This window comes from Oncorhynchus keta, chromosome 36, assembly GCF_023373465.1.
Source record: "Oncorhynchus keta strain PuntledgeMale-10-30-2019 chromosome 36, Oket_V2, whole genome shotgun sequence".
Lineage (NCBI taxonomy): Eukaryota > Metazoa > Chordata > Actinopteri > Salmoniformes > Salmonidae > Oncorhynchus > Oncorhynchus keta.
The window spans coordinates 28,238,162-28,255,187 of NC_068456.1; the positions used below are offsets into that span (position 1 = coordinate 28,238,162).

Below are 17,026 nucleotides of genomic sequence, written 5' to 3' on the forward strand. Positions count from 1 at the left end.
CAGTATTTAGTTAAGTAATCAGTATTTAGTTAGGTAAACAGTATTTAGTTAGGTAAACAGATTTTAGTTAAGTAATCAGTATTTAGTTAGGTAAACAGTATTTAGTTAGGTAAACAGTATTTAGTTAAAAACAGATTTTCGTTATAGGTAAACAGTATTTAGTTAATTAAGTAAACCAAGTTTACCTTACTGTAAAGTCTACCTTACTGTAAAGTCTACCTTACTGTATCTTCTCTGTTCTGGCTCTTGTGCTATGCTGTGCTGGAAACACACAAACACACACTTATACACACAATAGGTTCAGGTTGGAGAGGTTGGTTTAAAATGTTAAATGTCTCTCTCTTTCTCTCGCTCTCTTCTCTCTCTCTCTCCCAGGTGGTTCCAGAGGACAGCTCAGTTAATGTCCAGATGGCAGAGGACACCTATACGGCAGCGGAGGACGAGGAGGAGGGTCACATACCTCACACACACCCTCCCCACGTCCACACTCTTGCCCAAATCCGAGATGGGCGACCAGCAGCACTTATCAAGAGAGAGCCTGGCCTGCAGGACACTAATGATGGACTTCTTCTACAGCATCACTGCTCTTCTTCTGGGACTTTTCACAACGGTGCTAACGAAAACATGGCTAAAACCAACGGTGCCCAACTGATTGCTGGTCCGGAATCACATCAGTTGTCACCTGAGTCCCAAAATACCACAATACAATTAGAGTCCCAAAGTACTACAAAATCTACGTACCCCAAAGGCAGCTCTGAGCTGAAGGATGCACTTCTGGACGACAGCATAGTTGTTCCCCTGAAGAAGATAAAGGTGGAGGAACCGTGGGTGTGGTCCATGGACCAGTCCTCCGCCCCACTAGGGGGCGATGATGACGATGTCTATGAGGACGCTCTGTCCACACTAGCAGCCGTGGTGTGTTTCTCTATCACAGACAGGAAGGGTCTGGAAGAGAAGTTGTGTAGCTCCCAATCCCCGGTGCTACGCTCGTTCAAAACAGAGCCGGAGGACTTCAAGGTGGATATTTGCTTGAAAAGTGCTCCCATCAGTCCACGAAAAGCTCTCGACATTATTGTCAAACGAGAGCAACCCTCTCCAGATCTCTCTCAGCCAAGCATCCAGTCTTTGGTAGAAGAGAGGAATATTAGCAATGACCAGGCTATCGCTATCGAGGCGCTAACCTTACTGGCAGCTATCCCACAAAACTCCCCAGAACCCTTTAGAACCAACGCACAGGGTGAAAACCCCACCACACCATCCATGCACTTATCCAATAGAAACACCCCTCTCCAGGGCTCCAACAAAGTTCTAGTGATCAGCTCCCCTCTGCACCAGACCTCAGTCATACGCTCCCCTCTGCACCAGACCTCAGTCATACGCTCCCCAGTGGCCAGACAAGCTCATGTCATCCAGTGTCATTCCCGTAGCCCCGCAGCCACTGGCAACCTGTCCCTACAGGACCTGCTAGAAGCCAGCTCGGACTGTGACAGACTTCCCTACGACAGCACCGAGAGAGCAGGACAACACCTGTACAGGAGAGCAGACCAAGGCCTTGGTTCTCAACATAACAGGGGCGAAGGCACTTTCAGACAGCGGAAAGACATGGAGAGGAACAGCAAGGAAACATTAGAGAGGACGGTGGGTAAGAGCGGGAGGAACAGGGATGAGGAAGAGGTGGCGGCTCAACTTGCCGAGTTGGCGTTCATCATCCAATCACGTCACAAGCAGCAGGGTTCCCACCCCTCCCAGCACTCAGAGAACAACCCTCCCAGAGGAACTCCAGTCTCAGCCATCAAGTACAACTACAACTCCGAACAAGCACCACCCAAACACAAGAAGACCTCTGTGAAGAAACCCAGGACCACACTTTCTAAACCTAGGAAGAAGAAGGGAACGGAGGGGCTGGAAGAGGAGGGCTGCAAACCCAACAACCGTACCCCCTTGTACAAACGAATACCCAACGGCAAGACCCCCCACAGAGCCAGGGTCCAGAAGGTTCTGCCCCAGCCGAAGACATCATCGCCTAGCCACAAGAGGAGCCTGTTCCTGCCTCAGGCCCAGATGGATCTGAAGAGGTACTTGACTGAGGCTCAGGAGGAACGACGGCAGCTCTTTTACTACAGTAACGCCCACAGTGGGGTCAAATACCACAAAACCTCTGGAGCCGTCGATCGTGGTCGAAGTCAAGGTTATGGTCATGACAACCAACAGTGGTCGCATTTCAACGGTCACCTGGACCCTTTACGAGGACAAGGAGTTGGACAAGGACATGATTGTGAAAGAGGATTGTATTCTCAGGTATCGCAGCCCTATGTTGGGCAGCAGCACGGTGCTAACCTAAAGGCTAGCTCCACTATCCCCAGTTTCACCAGCATAGACTCTAACAACCACAGAACCGGGTTGAACCATGGTTTATCCAATGGCTACTCCTCTGGGGGTCAACAGCAGGGGTATTACAAAGTGGAGAGGTCCGGTCCGGTCACCGTCTTGTCCACGTCAGCTAACGGCGATTTGGATCTATCAGAGGAGTCGACACCCACCAAACACAACGTGAACAGCTTCCTGGAATCGCCCCTCAGCTTCCTGGACACGCCCACTAAGAATCTGCTTAACACCCCCTCCAAGAAACTCTCTGAGATCCCCTCCTGTGGATGCATGAGTGAGTCACCCTGATGATGATGATAATGATGAGGATGATAATGATGGTGATGAGGATAATGAGGATGATAATGAGGATGATGATAATAATGATGCTGATTATAATGATGAGGATAATAATCATAATGATGAAAATGATGATGGCTTTCTTTGTATCCATTGGGAAATTATTTAGTGTGATACAGCATGCCACATGCTCTACTGTACTTAACTGGCGCTGTATTTGTCACACCCAAGGACATACCATTTGTTTGCCTGAAATTAGCTGAAACTGCATTCTACAAATGACTCTCTCTCCACAGAGCAAATCATAGAGAAGGAGGAGGGTCCGTATTATACTCACCTTGGTGCTGGACCCAGTGTGTCAGCCGTCAGAGAGATGATGGAGAACAGGTAACAACATCAAATAACACAAACTGCATCAGTTATTTTACTCCATTCCATAAACAAGCCTGGGGGAGAAGAAAAGTGTTTGTTGTTGCCCAGCCATTGCCCAGCTGTTCATAGTCCAATTGGGATGGCAAACCTGTGAGTTGCTAATCCACTTCTGTTTTCATGACAAATCTATTAGGTGTGTAATACTGATAAGATAATAGAGTTGATATGAAAACAGGAGGGGCTCAGTGCCTCACAGGTTGGTTTACCAGTAGGATTATACGGCTAAGCCAATATGTATAACTGCCAGACTCTACTAGCCTACTGTATGTAGCTGCATTGGAGTCAACATGGGCCAGCATCCCTGTGGAACGCTTTCGACACCTTTAGAGTCCATGCCCTAACGAATTGAGGCTGTTCTGAGAGCAAAAGGGGTGGGAGTGCAACTCAATATTAGGAAGGTGTTCTTAATGTTTTGTCCTATCAGTGTACTCGGTGAACCACCTGCCCTGCCAACCCACAGGGCTCGTGGTGTTCATGGAATGAGGTGGGGCTTACAGTCATATTATAGCTCATATATTATATTATAGAGGCTGTCGCTGAAGGAAAGCAGCACCAAGCTTGCACACACACACACACACACACACACACACACACACACACACACACACACACGGAGATACATATTCACACATACAAAAACACACACACACACACCCTGCATGTTAGAACAGGAAACCTCTTGGGCCTAGTCGAGGGGCCCATGAGGAGAGTCTCTGCTCTGTAGTTTCTGTTGAATGACATCAGTGCTTTAGTTTGAAATAGTTTTTACTTGTTTTGAGTTGTTCCAAAAACTTTTGCTGCATTTTGGCGAGTGATGTAGTCCCACTGTCTTTTTCTAAAGTTATCAAAATGTGATTTGTGGCTGTATTGACAGTCATTGCAAGATGTTAGTGCTGATGGTCACAGATATGGGGAGAGATGACATTGCTGAAAGGATTGTGTTTTTATGTTCTAAGGTGAGACTTGTGAAAAGCCGTTAATATATGATGTATGTTATCGCGGTGTGTGTTCAAAGGTATGGAGAGAAAGGGAAGGCGGTAAGGGTGGAGGTGGTGGTGTATACTGGGAAGGAAGGACGCAGTTCCCAGGGCTGTCCCATCGCCAAATGGGTAAGTACCGTGTGTGTGTGTGTGTGTGTGTGTGTGTGTGTGTGTGTGTGTGTGTGTGTGTGTGTGTGTGTGTGTGTGTGTGTGTGTGTGTGTGTGTGTGTGTGTGTGTGTGTGTGTGTGTGTGTGTGTGTGTGTGTGTGTGTGTAAAGTATTTGATCCCCTGCTGATTTTGTACGTTTGCCCACTGACAAAGAGATGATCAGTCTATAATTGTAATGGTGGTTTATTTGAACAGTGAGAGACAGAATAACAACAACAAACATCCAGAAAAACGCATGTCAGAAATGTTATACATTGAAATAAGTATTTGACCCCCTCTCAATCAGAAAGATTTCTGTCTCCCAGGTGTCTTTTATACAGGTAACGAGCTGAGATTAGGAGCACACTCTGAAAGGGAGTGCTCCGAATCTCATTTTGTTACCTGTATAAAAGACACCTGTCCACAGAAGCAATTAATCAATCAGATTCCAAACTCTCCACCATGGCCAAGACCAAAAGAGTTCTCCAAGGATGTCAGGGACAAGATTGTAGACCTACACAAGGCTGGAATGGGCTACAAGACCATCGCCAAGCAGCTTGGTGAGAAGGTGACAACAGTTGGTGCGATTATTCGCAAATGGAAGAAACACAAAAGATCTCAAGGCAGCTGGGACCATAGTCACCAAGAAAACAATTGTTAACACACTACGCTGTGAAGGACTAAAATCCTGCAGCGCCCGCAAGGTCCCCCTGCTCAAGAAAGCACACATACATGCCCGTCTGAAGTTTGCCAATGAACATCTGAATGATTCAGAGCACAACTGGGTAAAAGTGTTGTGGTCAGATGACATCAAGATGGAGCTCTTTGGCATCAACTCGCCTCGCCGTGTTTGGAGGAGGAGGAATGCTGTCTAGGACCCCATGAACACCATCCCCACCGTCAAACATGGAGGTGGAAACATTATGCTTTGGGTGTGTTTTTCTGCTAAGGGGACAGGACAACTTCACCGCATTCAAAGGGACGATGGACGGGGCCAGGGACCGTCAAATATTGGGTGAGAACCTCCTTCCCTCTGCCAGGGCATTGAAAATGGGTCGTGGATGGGTATTCCAACATGACAATGACCCAAAACACACGGCCAAGGCAACAAAGGAGTGGCTCAAGAAGAAGCACATTAAGGTCCTGGAGTGGCCTAGCCAGTCTCCAGACCTTAATCCCATAGAAAATCTGCGGAGGGAGCTGAAGGTTTGAGTTGCCAAACGTCAGCCTTGAAATCTTAATGACTTGGAGAAGTTCTGCAAAGAGGAGTGGGACAAAATCCCTCCTGAGATGTGTGCAAACCTGGTGGCCAACTACAAGAAAAATTAATTAAAATGCAAATCAATGTATAACATTTCTGACATGAGTTTTTCTGTATTTTTGTTGTTGTTATTCTGTCTCTCACTGTTCAAATAAACCACCATTACAATTATAGACTGATCATCTCTTTGTCAGTGGGCAAACGTACAAAATCAGCAGGAGAGCAAATACTTTTTTCCTTCACTGTATGCAAGAGTGTGTATGTGGCTGTGTGTGTGTATACACACATCTTCATGTCTGTGTAGTAACCCTTCTCTCTCCCCCAGGTGATCCGTCGGGGCAGTGAGGAGGAGAAGCTGCTGTGTCTGGTGAGACACCGGGCAGGGCACCGCTGTGAGAGTGCCGTGGTGGTGATTCTCATCTTGGCATGGGAGGGCATCCCCCGGGGCGTGGCAGACAGTCTGTACCAGGAGCTCACCCAGACTCTCTGTAAATACGGCTCCCCCACCAGCCGGCGCTGTGCACTCAACGAGGAGTGAGTTACTGAAAGAACAGACTTTTACCTAGTATTTAATAATAGGCTTACACATACATATTTACATTCATAGAACTAATTATTGTCATAACAAAGGAGTGAGTTATGTTCTTTCTATAATTTCTAGAAAGTCACCTGTCTCTTTCCCACTCTTCAGTTGTGTGCCAGGATTTACTGATTGTCTCACCTCATCCTCCCCCCCTCTCCTCCCTCTCCCCATCTCTCTCCCTCCTTCCCTCTCTCCATCTCTCTCCCTCCTTCCCTCTCTCCTCCCTCTCCCCATCTTTCTCCCTCCTCTCTCTCCTCCCTCTCCCCATCTCTTTCCCTCCTTCCCTCTCTCATCCCTCTCCTCCCTGCTCTCTCTCCTCCCTCTCCACATCTCTGTCCCTCCGTTTCTCTCCAGTCGGACGTGTGCTTGCCAGGGTGTGGACCCGAACACCTGCGGCGCTTCCTTCTCCTTTGGCTGCTCCTGGAGTATGTACTTCAACGGCTGCAAGTTCGCCCGCAGCAAGATCCCCCGCAAGTTCCGCCTGCTGGGAGACATGCCGCAGGAGGTGGGGACCAGGACACTCCAGTCAAACTGTGTCAAACTCCATTCCTCTAAGGCCAGCCACAGTGTTGTGTCAAACTCCATTCCTCTAGGGCCAGCCACAGTGTTGTGTCAAACTCCATTCCTCTAGGGCCAGCCACAGTGTTGTGTCAAACTCCATTCCTCTAGGGCCAGCCACAGTGTTGTGTCAAACTCCATTCCTCTAGGGCCAGCCACAGTGTTGTGTCAAACTCCATTCCTCTAGGGCCAGCCACAGTGTTGTGTCAAACTCCATTCCTCTAGGGCCAGCCACAGTGTTGTGTCAAACTCCATTCCTCTAGGCCCAGCCACAGTGTTGTGTCAAACTCCATTCCTCTAGGGCCAGCCACAGTGTTGTGTCAAACTCCATTCCTCTAGGGCCAGCCACAGTGGTGTGTCAAACTCCATTCCTCTAGGGCCAGCCACAGTGTTGTCAAACTCCATTCCTCTAGGGCCAGCCACAGTGTTGTGTCAAACTCCATTCCTCTAGGGCCAGCCACAGTGGTGTGTCAAACTCCATTCCTCTAGGGCCAGCCACAGTGTTGTGTCAAACTCCATTCCTCTAGGGCCAGCCACAGTGTTGTGTCAAACTCCATTCCTCTAGGGCCAGCCACAGTGTTGTCAAACTCCATTCCTCTAGGGCCAGCCACAGTGTTGTGTCAAACTCCATTCCTCTAGGGCCAGCCACAGTGTTGTGTCAAACTCCATTCCTCTAGGGCCAGCCACAGTGTTGTGTCAAACTCCATTCCTCTAGGGCCAGCCACAGTGTTGTGTCAAACTCCATTCCTCTAGGGCCAGCCACAGTGTTGTGTCAAACTCCATTCCTCTAGGGCCAGCCACAGTGTTGTGTCAAACTCCATTCCTCTAGGGCCAGCCACAGTGTTGTGTCAAACTCCATTCCTCTAGGGCCAGCCACAGTGGTGTGTCAAACTCCATTCCTCTAGGGCCAGCCACAGTGTTGTCAAACTCCATTCCTCTAGGGCCAGCCACAGTGTTGTGTCAAACTCCATTCCTCTAGGGCCAGCCACAGTGGTGTGTTAAACTCCATTCCTCTAGGGCCAGCCACAGTGTTGTGTCAAACTCCATTCCTCTAGGGCCAGCCACAGTGTTGTCAAACTCCATTCCTCTAGGGCCAGCCACAGTGTTGTGTCAAACTCCATTCCTCTAGGGCCAGCCACAGTGTTGTCAAACTCCATTCCTCTAGGGCCAGCCACAGTGGTGTGTCAAACTCCATTCCTCTAGGGCCAGCCACAGTGTTGTGTCAAACTCCATTCCTCTAGGGCCAGCCACAGTGGTGTGTCAAACTCCATTCCTCTAGGGCCAGCCACAGTGTTGTGTCAAACTCCATTCCTCTAGGGCCAGCCACAGTGTTGTCAAACTCCATTCCTCTAGGGCCAGCCACAGTGTTGTGTCAAACTCCATTCCTCTAGGGCCAGCCACAGTGTTGTCAAACTCCATTCCTCTAGGGCCAGCCACAGTGGTGTGTCAAACTCCATTCCTCTAGGGCCAGCCACAGTGTTGTGTCAAACTCCATTCCTCTAGGGCCAGCCACAGTGTTGTCAAACTCCATTCCTCTAGGGCCAGCCACAGTGTTGTCAAACTTCTTTCCTCTAGGGCCAGCCACAGTGTTGTGTCAAACTCCATTCCTCTAGGGCCAGCCACAGTGTTGTGTCAAACTCCATTCCTCTAGGGCCAGCCACAGTGTTGTGTCAAACTCCATTCCTCTAGGGCCAGCCACAGTGTTGTGTCAAACTCCATTCCTCTAGGGCCAGCCACAGTGTTGTGTCAAACTCCATTCCTCTAGGGCCAGCCACAGTGTTGTGTCAAACTCCATTCCTCTAGGGCCAGCCACAGTGTTGTGTCAAACTCCATTCCTCTAGGCCCAGCCACAGTGTTGTCAAACTCCATTCCTCTAGGGCCAGCCACAGTGTTGTGTCAAACTCCATTCCTCTAGGGACAGCCACAGTGGTGTGTCAAACTCCATTCCTCTAGGGCCAGCCACAGTGTTGTGTCAAACTCCATTCCTCTAGGGCCAGCCACAGTGTTGTCAAACTCCATTCCTCTAGGGCCAGCCACAGTGTTGTGTCAAACTCCATTCCTCTAGGGCCAGCCACAGTGTTGTCAAACTCCATTCCTCTAGGGCCAGCCACAGTGTTGTCAAACTTCTTTCCTCTAGGGCCAGCCACAGTGTTGTCAAACTCATTTCCTCTAGGGCCAGCCACAGTGTTGTCAAACTTCTTTCCTCTAGGGCCAGCCACAGTGTTGTCAAACTTCTTTCCTCTAGGGCCAGCCACAGTGTTGTCAAACTCATTTCCTCTAGGGCCAGCCACAGTGTTGTCAAACTTCTTTCCTCTAGGGCCAGCCACAGTGTTGTCAAACTTCTTTCTTCTAGGGCCAGCCACAGTGTTGTCAAACTCCATTCCTCTAGGGCCAGCCACAGTGTTGTCAAACTCCATTCCTCTAGGGCCAGCCACAGTGTTGTCAAACTCCATTCCTCTAGGGCCAGCCACAGTGTTGTGTCAAACTCCATTCCTCTAGGCCCAGCCACAGTGTTGTCAAACTCCATTCCTCTAGGGCCAGCCACAGTGTTGTGTCAAACTCCATTCCTCTAGGGACAGCCACAGTGGTGTGTCAAACTCCATTCCTCTAGGGCCAGCCACAGTGTTGTGTCAAACTCCATTCCTCTAGGGCCAGCCACAGTGTTGTCAAACTCCATTCCTCTAGGGCCAGCCACAGTGTTGTGTCAAACTCCATTCCTCTAGGGCCAGCCACAGTGTTGTCAAACTCCATTCCTCTAGGGCCAGCCACAGTGTTGTCAAACTTCTTTCCTCTAGGGCCAGCCACAGTGTTGTCAAACTCATTTCCTCTAGGGCCAGCCACAGTGTTGTCAAACTTCTTTCCTCTAGGGCCAGCCACAGTGTTGTCAAACTTCTTTCCTCTAGGGCCAGCCACAGTGTTGTCAAACTCATTTCCTCTAGGGCCAGCCACAGTGTTGTCAAACTTCTTTCCTCTAGGGCCAGCCACAGTGTTGTCAAACTTCTTTCTTCTAGGGCCAGCCACAGTGTTGTCAAACTCCATTCCTCTAGGGCCAGCCACAGTGTTGTGTCAAACTCCATTCCTCTAGGGCCAGCCACAGTGGTGTGTCAAACTCCATTCCTCTAGGGCCAGCCACAGTGTTGTGTCAAACTCCATTCCTCTAGGGCCAGCCACAGTGTTGTCAAACTCCATTCCTCTAGGGCCAGCCACAGTGTTGTGTCAAACTCCATTCCTCTAGGGCCAGCCACAGTGTTGTCAAACTCCATTCCTCTAGGGCCAGCCACAGTGGTGTGTCAAACTCCATTCCTCTAGGGCCAGCCACAGTGTTGTGTCAAACTCCATTCCTCTAGGGCCAGCCACAGTGGTGTGTCAAACTCCATTCCTCTAGGGCCAGCCACAGTGTTGTCAAACTCCATTCCTCTAGGGCCAGCCACAGTGTTGTGTCAAACTCCATTCCTCTAGGGCCAGCCACAGTGGTGTGTCAAACTCCATTCCTCTAGGGCCAGCCACAGTGTTGTGTCAAACTCCATTCCTCTAGGGCCAGCCACAGTGTTGTCAAACTCCATTCCTCTAGGGCCAGCCACAGTGTTGTGTCAAACTCCATTCCTCTAGGGCCAGCCACAGTGTTGTCAAACTCCATTCCTCTAGGGCCAGCCACAGTGGTGTGTCAAACTCCATTCCTCTAGGGCCAGCCACAGTGTTGTGTCAAACTCCATTCCTCTAGGGCCAGCCACAGTGGTGTGTCAAACTCCATTCCTCTAGGGCCAGCCACAGTGTTGTGTCAAACTCCATTCCTCTAGGGCCAGCCACAGTGTTGTCAAACTCCATTCCTCTAGGGCCAGCCACAGTGTTGTGTCAAACTCCATTCCTCTAGGGCCAGCCACAGTGTTGTCAAACTCCATTCCTCTAGGGCCAGCCACAGTGGTGTGTCAAACTCCATTCCTCTAGGGCCAGCCACAGTGTTGTGTCAAACTCCATTCCTCTTGGGCCAGCCACAGTGTTGTCAAACTCCATTCCTCTAGGGCCAGCCACAGTGTTGTCAAACTTCTTTCCTCTAGGGCCAGCCACAGTGTTGTGTCAAACTCCATTCCTCTAGGGCCAGCCACAGTGTTGTGTCAAACTCCATTCCTCTAGGGCCAGCCACAGTGTTGTGTCAAACTCCATTCCTCTAGGGCCAGCCACAGTGTTGTGTCAAACTCCATTCCTCTAGGGCCAGCCACAGTGTTGTGTCAAACTCCATTCCTCTAGGGCCAGCCACAGTGTTGTGTCAAACTCCATTCCTCTAGGGCCAGCCACAGTGTTGTGTCAAACTCCATTCCTCTAGGCCCAGCCACAGTGTTGTCAAACTCCATTCCTCTAGGGCCAGCCACAGTGTTGTGTCAAACTCCATTCCTCTAGGGACAGCCACAGTGGTGTGTCAAACTCCATTCCTCTAGGGCCAGCCACAGTGTTGTGTCAAACTCCATTCCTCTAGGGCCAGCCACAGTGTTGTCAAACTCCATTCCTCTAGGGCCAGCCACAGTGTTGTGTCAAACTCCATTCCTCTAGGGCCAGCCACAGTGTTGTCAAACTCCATTCCTCTAGGGCCAGCCACAGTGTTGTCAAACTTCTTTCCTCTAGGGCCAGCCACAGTGTTGTCAAACTCATTTCCTCTAGGGCCAGCCACAGTGTTGTCAAACTTCTTTCCTCTAGGGCCAGCCACAGTGTTGTCAAACTTCTTTCCTCTAGGGCCAGCCACAGTGTTGTCAAACTCATTTCCTCTAGGGCCAGCCACAGTGTTGTCAAACTTCTTTCCTCTAGGGCCAGCCACAGTGTTGTCAAACTTCTTTCTTCTAGGGCCAGCCACAGTGTTGTCAAACTCCATTCCTCTAGGGCCAGCCACAGTGTTGTCAAACTCCATTCCTCTAGGGCCAGCCACAGTGTTGTCAAACTCCATTCCTCTAGGGCCAGCCACAGTGTTGTGTCAAACTCCATTCCTCTAGGCCCAGCCACAGTGTTGTCAAACTCCATTCCTCTAGGGCCAGCCACAGTGTTGTGTCAAACTCCATTCCTCTAGGGACAGCCACAGTGGTGTGTCAAACTCCATTCCTCTAGGGCCAGCCACAGTGTTGTGTCAAACTCCATTCCTCTAGGGCCAGCCACAGTGTTGTCAAACTCCATTCCTCTAGGGCCAGCCACAGTGTTGTGTCAAACTCCATTCCTCTAGGGCCAGCCACAGTGTTGTCAAACTCCATTCCTCTAGGGCCAGCCACAGTGTTGTCAAACTTCTTTCCTCTAGGGCCAGCCACAGTGTTGTCAAACTCATTTCCTCTAGGGCCAGCCACAGTGTTGTCAAACTTCTTTCCTCTAGGGCCAGCCACAGTGTTGTCAAACTTCTTTCCTCTAGGGCCAGCCACAGTGTTGTCAAACTCATTTCCTCTATGGCCAGCCACAGTGTTGTCAAACTTCTTTCCTCTAGGGCCAGCCACAGTGTTGTCAAACTTCTTTCTTCTAGGGCCAGCCACAGTGTTGTCAAACTCCATTCCTCTAGGGCCAGCCACAGTGTTGTGTCAAACTCCATTCCTCTAGGGCCAGCCACAGTGGTGTGTCAAACTCCATTCCTCTAGGGCCAGCCACAGTGTTGTGTCAAACTCCATTCCTCTAGGGCCAGCCACAGTGTTGTCAAACTCCATTCCTCTAGGGCCAGCCACAGTGTTGTGTCAAACTCCATTCCTCTAGGGCCAGCCACAGTGTTGTCAAACTCCATTCCTCTAGGGCCAGCCACAGTGGTGTGTCAAACTCCATTCCTCTAGGGCCAGCCACAGTGTTGTGTCAAACTCCATTCCTCTAGGGCCAGCCACAGTGGTGTGTCAAACTCCATTCCTCTAGGGCCAGCCACAGTGTTGTGTCAAACTCCATTCCTCTAGGGCCAGCCACAGTGTTGTCAAACTCCATTCCTCTAGGGCCAGCCACAGTGTTGTGTCAAACTCCATTCCTCTAGGGCCAGCCACAGTGTTGTCAAACTCCATTCCTCTAGGGCCAGCCACAGTGGTGTGTCAAACTCCATTCCTCTAGGGCCAGCCACAGTGTTGTGTCAAACTCCATTCCTCTTGGGCCAGCCACAGTGTTGTCAAACTCCATTCCTCTAGGGCCAGCCACAGTGTTGTCAAACTTCTTTCCTCTAGGGCCAGCCACAGTGTTGTGTCAAACTCCATTCCTCTAGGGCCAGCCACAGTGTTGTGTCAAACTCCATTCCTCTAGGGCCAGCCACAGTGTTGTGTCAAACTCCATTCCTCTAGGGCCAGCCACAGTGTTGTGTCAAACTCCATTCCTCTAGGGCCAGCCACAGTGTTGTGTCAAACTCCATTCCTCTAGGGCCAGCCACAGTGTTGTGTCAAACTCCATTCCTCTAGGGCCAGCCACAGTGTTGTGTCAAACTCCATTCCTCTAGGCCCAGCCACAGTGTTGTCAAACTCCATTCCTCTAGGGCCAGCCACAGTGTTGTGTCAAACTCCATTCCTCTAGGGACAGCCACAGTGGTGTGTCAAACTCCATTCCTCTAGGGCCAGCCACAGTGTTGTGTCAAACTCCATTCCTCTAGGGCCAGCCACAGTGTTGTCAAACTCCATTCCTCTAGGGCCAGCCACAGTGTTGTGTCAAACTCCATTCCTCTAGGGCCAGCCACAGTGTTGTCAAACTCCATTCCTCTAGGGCCAGCCACAGTGTTGTCAAACTTCTTTCCTCTAGGGCCAGCCACAGTGTTGTCAAACTCATTTCCTCTAGGGCCAGCCACAGTGTTGTCAAACTTCTTTCCTCTAGGGCCAGCCACAGTGTTGTCAAACTTCTTTCCTCTAGGGCCAGCCACAGTGTTGTCAAACTCATTTCCTCTAGGGCCAGCCACAGTGTTGTCAAACTTCTTTCCTCTAGGGCCAGCCACAGTGTTGTCAAACTTCTTTCTTCTAGGGCCAGCCACAGTGTTGTCAAACTCCATTCCTCTAGGGCCAGCCACAGTGTTGTCAAACTCCATTCCTCTAGGGCCAGCCACAGTGTTGTCAAACTCCATTCCTCTAGGGCCAGCCACAGTGTTGTGTCAAACTCCATTCCTCTAGGCCCAGCCACAGTGTTGTCAAACTCCATTCCTCTAGGGCCAGCCACAGTGTTGTGTCAAACTCCATTCCTCTAGGGACAGCCACAGTGGTGTGTCAAACTCCATTCCTCTAGGGCCAGCCACAGTGTTGTGTCAAACTCCATTCCTCTAGGGCCAGCCACAGTGTTGTCAAACTCCATTCCTCTAGGGCCAGCCACAGTGTTGTGTCAAACTCCATTCCTCTAGGGCCAGCCACAGTGTTGTCAAACTCCATTCCTCTAGGGCCAGCCACAGTGTTGTCAAACTTCTTTCCTCTAGGGCCAGCCACAGTGTTGTCAAACTCATTTCCTCTAGGGCCAGCCACAGTGTTGTCAAACTTCTTTCCTCTAGGGCCAGCCACAGTGTTGTCAAACTTCTTTCCTCTAGGGCCAGCCACAGTGTTGTCAAACTCATTTCCTCTAGGGCCAGCCACAGTGTTGTCAAACTTCTTTCCTCTAGGGCCAGCCACAGTGTTGTCAAACTTCTTTCCTCTAGGGCCAGCCACAGTGTTGTCAAACTCCATTCCTCTAGGGCCAGCCACAGTGTTGTCAAACTCCATTCCTCTAGGGCCAGCCACAGTGTTGTCAAACTCCATTCCTCTAGGGCCAGCCACAGTGTTGTCAAACTCCATTCCTCTAGGGCCAGCCACAGTGTTGTCAAACTCCATTCCTCTAGGGCCAGCCACAGTGTTGTGTCAAACTCCATTCCTCTAGGGCCAGCCACAGTGTTGTCAAACTCCATTCCTCTAGGGCCAGCCACAGTGTTGTGTCAAACTCCATTCCTCTAGGGCCAGCCACAGTGTTGTCAAACTCCATTCCTCTAGGGCCAGCCACAGTGTTGTGTCAAACTCCATTCCTCTAGGGCCAGCCACAGTGTTGTGTCAAACTCCATTCCTCTAGGGCCAGCCACAGTGTTGTCAAACTCCATTCCTCTAGGGCCAGCCACAGTGTTGTCAAACTTCTTTCCTCTAGGGCCAGCCACAGTGTTGTCAAACTCATTTCCTCTAGGGCCAGCCACAGTGTTGTCAAACTTCTTTCCTCTAGGGCCAGCCACAGTGTTGTCAAACTTCTTTCCTCTAGGGCCAGCCACAGTGTTGTCAAACTCCATTCCTCTAGGGCCAGCCACAGTGTTGTCAAACTTCTTTCCTCTAGGGCCAGCCACAGTGTTGTCAAACTTCTTTCCTCTAGGGCCAGCCACAGTGTTGTCAAACTCCATTCCTCTAGGGCCAGCCACAGTGTTGTCAAACTCCATTCCTCTAGGGCCAGCCACAGTGTTGTCAAACTCCATTCCTCTAGGGCCAGCCACAGTGTTGTCAAACTCCATTCCTCTAGGGCCAGCCACAGTGTTGTCAAACTTCTTTCCTCTAGGGCCAGCCACAGTGTTGTCAAACTCCATTCCTCTAGGGCCAGCCACAGTGTTGTCAAACTTCTTTCCTCTAGGGCCAGCCACAGTGTTGTCAAACTTCTTTCCTCTAGGGCCAGCCACAGTGTTGTCAAACTCCATTCCTCTAGGGCCAGCCACAGTGTTGTCAAACTTCTTTCCTCTAGGGCCAGCCACAGTGTTGTCAAACTTCTTTCCTCTAGGGCCAGCCACAGTGTTGTCAAACTTCTTTCCTCTAGGGCCAGCCACAGTGTTGTCAAACTCCATTCCTCTAGGGCCAGCCACAGTGTTGTCAAACTTCTTTCCTCTAGGGCCAGCCACAGTGTTGTCAAACTTCTTTCCTCTAGGGCCAGCCACAGTGTTGTCAAACTCCATTCCTCTAGGGCCAGCCACAGTGTTGTCAAACTTCTTTCCTCTAGGGCCAGCCACAGTGTTGTCAAACTCCATTCCTCTAGGGCCAGCCACAGTGTTGTCAAACTTCTTTCCTCTAGGGCCAGCCACAGTGTTGTCAAACTCCATTCCTCTAGGGCCAGCCACAGTGTTGTCAAACTCCATTCCTCTAGGGCCAGCCACAGTGTTGTCAAACTCCATTCCTCTAGGGCCAGCCACAGTGTTGTCAAACTCCATTCCTCTAGGGCCAGCCACAGTGTTGTCAAACTTCTTTCCTCTAGGGCCAGCCACAGTGTCAGCAGATCTTCATCCCTCCCTTGCACGTATTTTCCTAATTAAAGCTACACAGTAATTTGATTTGAAATGTGTATTTTCAGCCCTTTTAAGCTGGCTTACAAAACTGAAAGTAAAAGACGCTAAAAATTTAACTTAAGAAGGGGAAGCATAGAAATATCAAATCAAATCAAATGTATTTGTCACATACACATGGTTAGCAGATGTTAATGCGAGTGTAGTGAAATGCTTGTGCTTCTAGTTCCGACAATGCAGTAATAACCAACAAGTAATCTAGCTAACAATACGAAAACTACTACCTTATAGACACAAGTGTAAGGGGATAAAGAATATGTACATAAAGATATATGAGTGAGTGATGGTATCGAGTACAGTATATACAGTATATACATATGAGATGAGTATATAAACAAAGTGGCATAGTTAAGGTGGCTAGTGATACATGTATTACATAAAGATGCAGTAGATGATATAGAGTACAGTATATACGTATACAAATGAGATGAATGATATAGGGTATGTAAACATTATATTAGGTAGCATTGTTTAAAGTGGCTAGTGATATATTTTACATAATTTCCCATCAATTCCCATTATTAAAGTGGCTGGAGTTGAGTCAGTGTGTTGGCAGCAGCCACTCAATGTTAGTGGTGGCTGTTTTTCAGTCTCTCGGTCCCAGCTTTGATGCACCTGTACTGACCTCGCCTTCTGGATGATAGCGGGGTGAACAGGCAGTGGCTCGGGTGGTTGTTGTCCTTGATGATCTTTATGGCCTTCCTGTGACATCGGGTGGTGTAGGTGTCCTGGAGGACAGGTAGTTTGCCCCCGGTGATGCGTTGTGCAGACCTCACTACCCTCTGGAGAGCCTTACGGTTGTGGGCGGAGCAGTTGCCGTACCAGGCGGTGATACAACCCGCCAGGATGCTCTCGATTGTGCATCTGTAGAAGTTTGTGAGTGCTTTTGGTGACAAGCCGAATTTCTTCAGCCTCCTGAGGTTGAAGAGGCGCTGCTGCGCCTTCTTCACGATGCTGTCTGTGTGGGTGGACCAATTCAGTTTGTCTGTGATGTGTACGCCGAGGAACTTAAAACTTACTACCCTCTCCACTACTGTCCCTACGATGTGGATAGGGGGGTGTTCCCTCTGCTGTTTCCTGAAGTCCACAATCATCTTCTTAGTTTTGTTGACGTTGAATGTGAGGTTATTTTCCTGACACCACACTCTGAGGGCCCTCA

The 17,026-nt window shown here is 49.8% G+C and overlaps 1 protein-coding gene across 4 annotated transcripts in view; it reads left to right on the forward strand.

Moving 5' to 3' along the window:
- LOC118380482 (methylcytosine dioxygenase tet3-A-like) overlaps positions 1 to 17,026 on the forward strand; it is a 115,416-nt gene that overhangs the window by 79,132 nt on the left and 19,258 nt on the right. For all 4 annotated transcript variants that reach the window (XM_052498759.1, XM_052498760.1, XM_052498762.1 and 1 more), the window contains 5 exons: positions 376 to 2,659; positions 2,961 to 3,051; positions 4,112 to 4,205; positions 5,811 to 6,019; positions 6,423 to 6,573. In XM_052498759.1, coding sequence (XP_052354719.1) covers positions 376 to 2,659; positions 2,961 to 3,051; positions 4,112 to 4,205; positions 5,811 to 6,019; positions 6,423 to 6,573 — 2,829 coding nt within the window. The remainder of the gene's footprint in view (positions 1 to 375; positions 2,660 to 2,960; positions 3,052 to 4,111; positions 4,206 to 5,810; positions 6,020 to 6,422; positions 6,574 to 17,026) is intronic.